The following is a 10,592-nucleotide window of genomic DNA, read 5'->3' on the forward strand; positions in this document are numbered from 1 at the left end:
AAAACGGACCTCACCAAATGTTCGTGAACATGTTCGGGTGTGTCCGTGAACAGGGATGGGGGTGAAGGCCATCTAAATGTCCACTCCTGGTTTTTTTCCATATACCCGGACTAACAAAAAAAAAAGATAAATAGCATATAATTTTTTAGCAATTGAAAGATAAATATTTCAATGCAACAATAATTCAAATAAATATATTACAATCCAAACATAAAGTTTTGAAATAAAATGTTTAAGTTTGAATCATCATAGTCGAACACATGTTTTATTTATGAAACGCCCAAAGGTGCCTAGCCAGATCATTTTGCAGCTGCTCACGAGTTCATTGATGTCAAATTTGATGATGCATTTTGATAAAATCCTCAAATTTCACTGGATTCTGGTGATGCATTTGGATAAAATTCTCAAATTTCACCGGATTCTGCCATGGACCGAACACTTGTCGTGCGTGGTGTCTACCATGGACGGCGTCAAAAGATAGCGGAGGATACTTGAGCTGCGGCTAGATAGCGGGTGGAACGGCTGCATAGTCCAAGGTGGGAAGGTGCTTGGGTGGTACACCAGAGGTCCGGCAAAGCCTGGATAGAGTGCGGTGGGAGGGACGGAGCGAAGGGAAAGAGGCTTCAGGTTGGGATATTTTGGGTGTCGGACGTCCGTTTATGAGATTTCAGACATCCAAACCAATTCAGCCATTTTTGGTGACCATCCAACATCTAAGGGCAACACAGATCATCAAATTTGGATGACAAAAAATGACTAAATCGTCCGGTCTGGACATTTGCGGGCAATTTAGTGATCAGCAATGGAGTTGCCCTACGGGTTTGTTGCACCTAAGCCATCAAGAAATCTTCCTCTTTTCTCTTGTATTCTTCTCCTAGTTGATTCATTATCTCTACCATATTGCGTGAAATAAATTTGGGTTTCTGACAAGAAAATAGTATAACGAAGTTATTGGTATTACAGTGGACTATATTTATTTTTATGTTGCTTGATATGTTGAATTTCTCAAAATAACGTAAAAATAGAACTTTACCAAAAACATGATCCGAGTTAACTAGGCCGTGTCCGATCATCACGTGAGACGGACTAGTCAACATCGGTGAACATCTTCATGTTGATCGTATCTTCTATACGACTCATGGTCGACCTTTCGGTCTTCTGTGTTCCGAGGCCATGTCTGTACATGCTAGGCTCGTCAAGTCAACCTAAGTGTTTGCATGTGTAAATCTGTCTTACACTCGTTGTATGTGAACGTTGGAATCTATCACACCCGATCATCACGTGGTGCTTCGAAACAACAAACTGTCGCAACGGTGCACAGTTAGGGGGAACACTTTCTTGAAATTATTATGAGGGATCATCTTATTTACTACCGTCGTTCTAAGTAAACAAGATGCAAAAACATGATAAACATCACATGCAATCAAATAATAATAATGACATGATATGGCCAATATCACATAGCTCATTTGATCTCCATCTTGGGGCTCCATGATCATCTTGTCACCGGCTTGACACCATGATCTCCATCATCGTGTCTCCATAAAGTTGCTCGCCAACTATTACTTCTACTACTATGTCTAACACGTTTAGCAATAAAGTAAAGTAATTTACATGGCGTTTCTCAATGACACGCAGGTCATACAAAAATAAAGACAACTCCTATGGCTCCTGCCGGTTGTCATACTCATCGACATGCAAGTCATGATTCCTATTACAATAGCATGAACATCTCATATATCACATATATATCATTCATCATTCATCACAACTTTGGCCATATCACATCACAAAACACTTGCTGCAAAAACAAGTTAGACGTACTCTAATTGTTGTTGCAAGTTTTACGTGGCTGCAAGAGGGTTCTAGCAAGAACGTTTTCTTACCTACGTTAAAGCCACAACGTGATTTGTCAACTTCCATTTACCCTTCATAAGGACCCTTTTCATCAAATCCGCTCCAACTAAAGTGGGAGAGACAGACACCCGCCAGCCACCTTATGCAACTAGTGCATGTCAATCGGTGGAACCGGTCTCACGTAAGCGTACGTGTAAGGTTGGTCCGGGCCGCTTCATCCCACAATACCATTGAAGCAAAATAAGACTAGTAGCGGCAAGAAAGTTGACAACATCTACGCCCACAACAAATTGTGTTCTACTCATGCAAAAGAACTACGCATAGACCTAGCTCATGATGCCACTGTTGGGGAACGTTGCAGAAAACAAAAATTTTCCTACGGTTTCACCAAGATTCATCTATGAGTTCATCTAGCAACGAGTGATCGGATTGCATCTACATACCTTTGTAGATCACGCGCGGAAGTGTTCAAAGAACGGGGATGAGGAAGTCGTACTCGACGTGATCCAAATCAACGGAGATCCTAGCGCCGAACGGACGACACCTCCGCGTTCAACACACGTACGGTCAGCGTGACGTCTCCTCCTTCTTGATCCAGCAAGGGGGGAGGAGAGGTTGATGAAGATCCAGCAGCACGACGGCGTGGTGGTGGATGCAGGGGTCACCGCAGCAGGGCTTCGCCGTTCTACTGCGAGAGGGAGAGGTGTAGCAGGGGAGAGGGAGGCGCCAAGACTCAAGGGTGCGGCTGCCCCTCCCCCTCCCCTTTATATAGGCCACCTAGGGGGTGCGCCGGCCCTAGGAGATGGGATCTCCTAGGGGGGGCGGCGGCCAAGGGGTGGAGTGCCCCCCAAGCCAGGTGGGGCGCCCCCCCCCCCCCATCCTAGGGTTCCCAACCCTAGGCGCATGGGGTGGGCCAAGGGGGGCGCACCAGCCCACTATGGGCTGGTTCCCCTCCCCACTTAGCCCATGGGACCCTCCGGGATGGGTGGCCCCACCCGGTGGACCCCCAGGACCCTTCCGGTGGTCCCGATACAATACCGGTGACCCCCGAAACTCTCCCGATGGCCGAAACTGCACTTCCTATATATAATTCTTCACCTCCGGACCATTCCGGAACTCCTCATTTAGTCCAGGATCTCATCAGGGACTCCGAACAACTTTCGGATTACTGCATATTCATATCTCTACAACCCTAGCGTCACCGAACCTTGAGTGTGTAGACCCTACGGGTTCGGGAGACATGTAGACATGACCGAGATGGCTCTCCGGTCAATAACCAACAGCGGGATCTGGATACCCATGTTGGCTCCCACATGCTCCTCGATGATCTCATCGGATGAACCACGATGTCGAGGATTCAAGCAACCCCGTATACAATTCCCTTTGTCAATCGGTACGTTACTTGCCCGAGATTCGATCGTAGGTATCCCAATACCTCGTTCAATCTCGTTACCGACAAGTCACTTTACTCGTACCGTAATGCATGATCCCGTGACCAGACACTTGGTCACTTTGAGCTCATTGTGATGATGCATTACCGAGTGGGCCCAGAGATACCTCTCCGTCATACGGAGTGACAAATCCCAGTCTTGATCCGTGTCAACCCAACAAACACTTTCGGAGATACCCGTAGTATACCTTCATAGTCACCCAGTTACGTTGTGACGTTTGGTACACCCAAAGCACTTCTACGGTATACGGGAGTTACACGATCTTATGGTCTAAGGAAAAGATACTTGACATTGGAAAAACTCTAGCAAACGAACTATACGATCTTGTGCTATGTTTAGGATTGAGTCTTGTCCATCACATCATTCTCCTAATAATGTGATCTCGTTATAAATGACATCCAATGTCCATAGTCAGGAAACCATGACTATCTGTTGATCAACGAGCTAGTCAACTAGAGGCTTACTAGGGACATGTTGGTGTCTATGTATTCACACTTGTATTACGATTTCCGGATAACACAATTATAGCATGAATAAAAGACAATTATCATGAACAAGGAAATATAATAATAATCCTTTTATTATTGCCTCTAGGGCATATTTCCAACAGAAACAACTTCTTGGGCATATGAACTGGGCGTACCAACCCGAAACATGGATGCAGACAGGAGGCCCGGAGGCGACGATAGGACAACTATAGGGCAGCGCGTGCTACTGGCGGCGTGGCGAACCGGGGAGCTCCTAACTGGCGCTTTTAGCGCCGCTAGACGAACCAGGCACTCACGCGCTCTCTTGGGTGGGCCGGCCCATCAACGCTGCCGTGCTAACGAGTTGGTTTTGTTCACAAAAAAACCCCAGTTTTGTTCGATAAAAAATGTGCTCCCATGAGGATTCAACCTACCACCGTTTAGGTCATGCGCATGTTGATTAACCACTAGAGCTACTACAAGATTGTGAATGTTTACGTTACAAAACAGTTAAAACATTGCTGCAATATTTCTTCCACATACATTCAAGAAAAAATGTTATTTTGATGGAAAAAAATAAGTACAAAATATTAAAAACAATCATGACTTGGAAAAAAGTTCTTGTATTCAAAACAAAATTAGGAATTAGGAAAAATTTCATATTTTGAGAAAAAGTTCACAAAATTTCAAAAGTTCATTGATTTTGGGAAAAAGTTCATCGATTTTGAAAAATAAGTTCATTGAATTTCGAAAAAAAGTTCACCGACTTTCAAAAAAGTTCATCTATTTTGAAAAAGGTTCACAAACTTCAAAAAAAGTTTATTGAACTTGAGAAAAAGTTCATCGAATTTCAAAAAAGACCATCTAATTTGAAAAAAGTTCATCGAATTTGAAAAATAGTTCACGGATTTAGGAAAAATTTCATCAAATTTGAAAGAAGTTCATCGAATTTGAAAAAAAAATCGTGAATTTTGAAAAAAGTTCATCAAATTTGAAAAAACTTTCATATAATCCGGTGAACTTTTTATATCAAATTAGAAAAAAGGAAAAAAGAAAACGGAAAACGGAAAATAATAAATAAAAGAAAGAAGAAATAAAAAGGAAAAAAGGAAAAAAAATTACAAGAAAGAAGAAGCTGCACATGATCACTTGACTGACCAGGCTCGGGTGGTTAGCTAGTGTTGCGTTGTAACCTTGCCAGGCGGGATCGAATCCTTATCAGCGCTTATTTTTGCAGCAGTTTACGAAGGAAAAAAAATGATCATGGGCTAGCCCATCGGGGAAGGTGGGGGTGCGCCGTGTACCATTATAACGCTTAGGATTTGCCGGCGAACCGTCGCATCACCACAAATCGTGGGGATCGGGCGAGACAACACGAATTGAATGAAACTTGTCGATGGGCCTACATGGGCTTTCGGTCGTCGATTGACTTGATCAAGGAGATGATCTCTAGCTCTGTGCACGGAGCAGCGGTCCAATTACGTGGGCTGAGTGGACTACAATAATGACGGGTGAAAAGGCACCACGACGCTGGGTGAGACAATTGAACAAACCTTAGCCTTTTCTTTGTTGGATCCGACGGCTGACAGCACCAAATTGTTGTTGTGGCTTGTAGGTGCCCCATTATACTGTTTCTTAATACATTTTTTCCTGGCATTAAATTAGGTTTCAGCTTTCCACATATATCGCTACTCTTTTTCAAGATTTCCTAGGGCAACTCAAACGCGGATCACCAAAACCGCAAAACGGACCTCACCAAATGTTCGTGAACATGTTCGGGTGTGTCCGTGAACAGGGATGGGGGTGAAGGCCATCTAAATGTCCACTCCTGGTTTTTTTCCATATACCCGGACTAACAAAAAACAAAGATAAATAGCATATAATTTTTTAGCAATTGAAAGATAAATATTTCAATGCAACAATAATTCAAATAAATATATTACAATCCAAACATAAAGTTTCGAAATAAAATGTTTAAGTTTGAATCATCATAGTCGAACACATGTTCTATTTATGAAACGCCCAAAGGTGCCTAGCCAGATCATTTTGCAGCTGCTCACGAGTTCATTGATGTCAAATTTGATGATGCATTTTGATAAAATCCTCAAATTTCACTGGATTCTGGTGATGCATTTGGATAAAATTCTCAAATTTCACCGGATTCTGCCATGGACCGAACACTTGTCGTGCGTGGTGTCTACCATGGACGGCGTCAAAAGATAGCGGAGGATACTTGAGCTGCGGCTAGATAGCGGGTGGAACGGCTGCATAGTCCAAGGTGGGAAGGCGCTTGGGTGGAACACCAGAGGTCCGGCAAAGCCTGGATAGAGTGCGGTGGGAGGGACGGAGCGAAGGGAAAGAGGCTTCAGGTTGGGATATTTTGGGTGTCGGACGTCCGTTTATGAGATTTCAGACATCCAAACTAATTCAGCCATTTTTGGTGACCATCCAACATCTAAGGGCAACACAGATCATCAAATTTGGATGACAAAAAATGACTGAATCGTCCGGTCTGGACATTTGCGGGCAATTTAGTGATCAGCAATGGAGTTGCCCTACGGGTTTGTTGCACCTAAGCCATCAAGACATCTTCCTCTTTTCTCTTGTATTCTTCTCCTAGTTGATTCATTATCTCTACCATATTGCGTGAAATAAATTTGGGTTTCTGACAAGAAAATAGTATAACGAAGTTATTGGTATTACAGTGGACTATATTTATTTTTATGTTGCTTGACATGTTGAATTTCTCAAAATAACGTAAAAATAGAACTTTAACAAAAACAAAATGGCCCGCTATTGCTTCAAGTTATGTTTATACTTGACTAAGCAGAAGATCTTCCAGCCTGAGCTCAGAAACAACTAAAAGCACCATATGCAACAACCGAAAACGCGCATACAGCTCACAAACATTAGCTTCCCAAAACTAGGCATTATAGAGCGCTGCAGGATAAATACCTCAGCATTCAAGGGTAAGAAAGCATCACAACTGCAGCTTATTCAGGATTCGAAATCACCATAATCTTTAATCCGGTGTGTACAAAACTGTCTCCGACAACAAATTTAATGAGTCTACAAGGCAAATTCTTGAGTTCAGCCAGTAACACACCTCTGGTTGAACCCTTCGGACACTGCTGTAGGCAATTTAAGATTTTATTGCGGAAGGGGTTTGCAATGTTATCATTCACTTCAGTTTTGTAACTGCAGCATGTATGGCATCTGCAAGATGGGGTACAGTCCTGGAGCTCAAACCAGCCATGCTGATCCTCCTGCAAGACAAAATATATGACCTGTCAATATGAACTAGCTACAGGGGACTCTTGAGAATGAAAACCACCAAAGAAAGCAGTGTCGAGTCTACTAAATGTAAATAAACAGTACGACTGCAAAAGAAGACCTCAAAGTTACACTACTAATGCATTTGTGACGAGATATGTAAATGGGTGAGAATTCTCAAGGCATTACCCATCAGATGTCATGTAAATGTGATATTCCTGCCTCATAAAGGCTACTTGATCACTGTTGAGCCCAGTGAAAGTAAACATCCCAATCTGCTTAATGATGTGGGACCAATCTCCAGGTGTTTCTGCATGATAGACAAATGGTCAACACTTTGGCATAGAGGAATTAGTAAGAAATGGACCAAAAGATTGAACATCCATAACTTGGAGACCGATGGACCTGAACCAGAACAGTTAGTGCACTACATGAACTTCAGATTTCAGGGAACTTAACAGGAACTTGGTAATAAACCGTATACAAATATAGGAGGTCGGATATTTATCAGATAAACCGTATACAAATATAGGAGGTCGGATATTTATCAGATTTTGCTAATAACCCAAGAAATTTCTGTTTAGAATAACGTAATACTAATATCCAAAGAACAATTAGTTCAGAGAAATTGTATCAATTGCTGAAAATAAAATGACACTAGGTTCTGATAGAAGATCCTGGGACAAATTATGAGACTGAAAAAGCCATTATTCAGACATAAATTATGTTATTAACAGCAAAGAGGAAACAGTGGACTTTGACAGAAACTAGTAGAGTACCTCTGATTTTCAGCGCATTAAAAAGCTGCTCCCTCATGCTAATTATCCTATCAGCCATGGCCTTCAGCTCCAGAGTCCATTCGTCGAACATCGCACTAAAAATTGAGAAAAAATAGTCAATAAGAACTAAGCACTACCAATTATTAGATTTGTCGATCTGCCAATAAAAATTCATTTCAACACAACTCATTCTATGATTGAATAGAATACTACCTGTCCTTAAGTATGGTAGCCACGATAGAAGCACCATGAAGAGGAGGGTTCGAATACATAGGCCTAATTACAAGCTTAAGTTGACTTTCAACCTTAACAGCTATATCAGCACTCCCACAAACCTGCAACATTAAGTTGGATTTTTTCTTTCAGCTCCTCAAACAACTCAATAAAATGAAAAATATGAGATGAAATACAACCTCTTATGTATGACACAAGTTCACCAAGTACATCTACTATCTCATTAAAAGAAGGTTAAAAGAAGTTTCCATGTCATACTGAGGTATAAGTAGATAAGAATTATTACAGTTGTATAAGATATACAACTGCAACTATAGCTGTATAGCAAACACCTGTATGTAACTATAACCATATGCATTTTAGCATATTGGACCACAAAGCTGCGGAAGCAATTCTGGAAGTTAATTATTACCATCAACACAGCAAGAAGATGCCTACAAGCTCGAATTCAAGTCCAAAAACTAAGGGTAAGGCCACAAAGGTGAATAACAAAGTATTAGGATAAGATAACTTACGATGCTTAAAGCACCAACACGCTCTCCATACAATCCCATGTTCTTGGCATAGCTTTGAGCCATGAGCAATTCACCACCATCAGCGACGAACATGCGCACTGATTGGGCATCTTTGTCAAGGCTTCCACTTGCAAATCCCTTCACAGGTCATTTCAAGCACATTACTTTATTTGTAAGCTATTTGGAAGAAAATATGCCATGTGAACAAAGAATCAACAAATTATGTGGCTATATAGTCATGTGGCATATTCCCTAAGAAGCATCAGTATTAGGCATGTCAATTACTTACTTGATAAGCACTGTCAAAGAATGGCAGCAATGCTTTTGATCTCATCAGCTGCCTGATCTGTTCCCACTGTTCCAAGGTTGGGTCGACACCAGTAGGGTTGTGGGCACATGCATGAAGCAGTACAATTGCGCCTGAGGGAGCTGAACTGATGTCTTCTAAGAGTCCTGCAGCACATAAACATATCCTTGATTAAGTAAGACTGCCTAAAACGATCCAGTAGAAGTGTGCAAACGTCGTCCTCTGAAATTGCAAATTGAGCACATAGTAGTGTATATGAAAAATTGAAGTAGGCACCTTGGAAATCCAGTCCACGAGTTGCAGGATCATAGTACCGGTAACTCCTAGCAGTCAGGCCAGCTAAAGTGAACACTTTTGGGTGATTCCCCCAGGTTGGCTGGGGGATGTAGATAGTGCGCTGGAGAAAATGTTCATGATTTAGAAATTAAACAATGCAATTACGTCTAGCAACCAATAAAGGAGACAAGAAAAGCTCCTTACTTCATGATAGTGCCTTGCAAGAAATTCACCTCCCACTCTTAAGGAACCAGTTCCTGATAAGCACTGCACTGTAGCCACCCTATTCTCCTGAATAGCAGGACTAATCCAGGAAATGGGAGGTACTTTAATTAGACAATTTTACTCTTTGGTATGAAGGTTTGACTCAAAATTATCATCAGTTAAAGGTAGTAGTTTAACAAACACACCTGTCAGCACCAAAGATAAGCTTGGCACTCAACTTGTTGAAATCGGCCAATCCAGTGATCGGCAAGTACTCCTTAACACGTGACCTAAGCAAAGTAAGGAATTAGAGGTCAAATATGCCATCATAAGTTTCCACTGCAAGCATTTAGATACCATACACAATTGTTCTCAGTTCTGACAGCAGTAAATTTTATGTAAACTCATACAAGAAACTCCCCATGAGTCAACAGTTTATACTATACACGGAATGGAACACGCTGCAGTGCTTGTAAAACTGAATCATCTACTGAGAAATATATACTGTAACTAGCGACAAAGGAAATTCGAATAGCAATGCCGTGCCCGGAACTGCGAGTACAACTACGTCCGCTAATCCTACACGACCGTACAACATGGGGAAACCAGTAAAATAGCCTGAAAATGTATTATAATCACAAGTGGGTCGGTAAAGGTCGATAAAATACCTAGGCAACAATTATATTGGAGAATACAGTACGATGGCCACACGATCTACTAACAAAAGGATACCAACAACAACACTCCCACGCTAGGACGAGTATTTTATCCAGAGATCAGATCTACTATGACTAGTTGAATCCCGATTTTATTCAGTTCGGGATACAAGCTCACGGAATGAAACTTCAGTCACTTAAAAGGGGCACGAAAATCATGCGGATCATCCCGATTTGGAGCCAGACTTACTCGTTTTGGATCAGCATCTGCTCGGCGCGCCTGACCACATTCAGCACGAGGGGCTTCCCTTCCTGACTCGGACCAAAACACCAGCCATGGTCAAATCCAGCTCTGATCCAACAGGGAAGCGCAGCAATTCAATGAAATTCCCCAAAAAAACACCTCTCACCTCGGTCCGGTAGGCGCCGACTCCGAGGTTCACCTTGACGGGGCTGGGATCCTTGTTGTACGCGACCGTCACCTGCGTGAACACCCAAGCAAGCACCAATCAGGCCGACGGGACAAAGAAAACCGCGCGATCGCGCCGGACCAGCCGGCGGGGGAGGGGAAGG

At 42.4% G+C, this 10,592-nt stretch overlaps 1 protein-coding gene across 1 annotated transcript; it reads right to left on the reverse strand.

Annotated features, from left to right (window-relative positions):
• Positions 1–6,677: 6,677 nt before the first annotated feature.
• Positions 6,678–10,516, reverse strand: LOC119269062 (aspartate aminotransferase, cytoplasmic-like). Its single transcript, XM_037550808.1, has 11 exons — positions 10,430–10,516; positions 10,270–10,331; positions 9,570–9,653; positions 9,364–9,463; positions 9,160–9,280; positions 8,866–9,029; positions 8,577–8,714; positions 8,041–8,162; positions 7,828–7,922; positions 7,238–7,358; positions 6,678–7,041 (listed from the first exon to the last, which is right to left on the reverse strand). Exons 2-11 carry the CDS (start codon positions 10,284–10,286, stop codon positions 6,957–6,959), a joined length of 1,047 nt encoding a protein of 348 aa, XP_037406705.1. The 5' UTR covers positions 10,287–10,331; positions 10,430–10,516; the 3' UTR covers positions 6,678–6,956.
• Between the last annotated feature and the right edge of the window lie 76 nt (positions 10,517–10,592).

The sequence above is a fragment of the Triticum dicoccoides genome, chromosome 3A (genome assembly GCF_002162155.2).
Source record: "Triticum dicoccoides isolate Atlit2015 ecotype Zavitan chromosome 3A, WEW_v2.0, whole genome shotgun sequence".
Lineage (NCBI taxonomy): Eukaryota > Viridiplantae > Streptophyta > Magnoliopsida > Poales > Poaceae > Triticum > Triticum dicoccoides.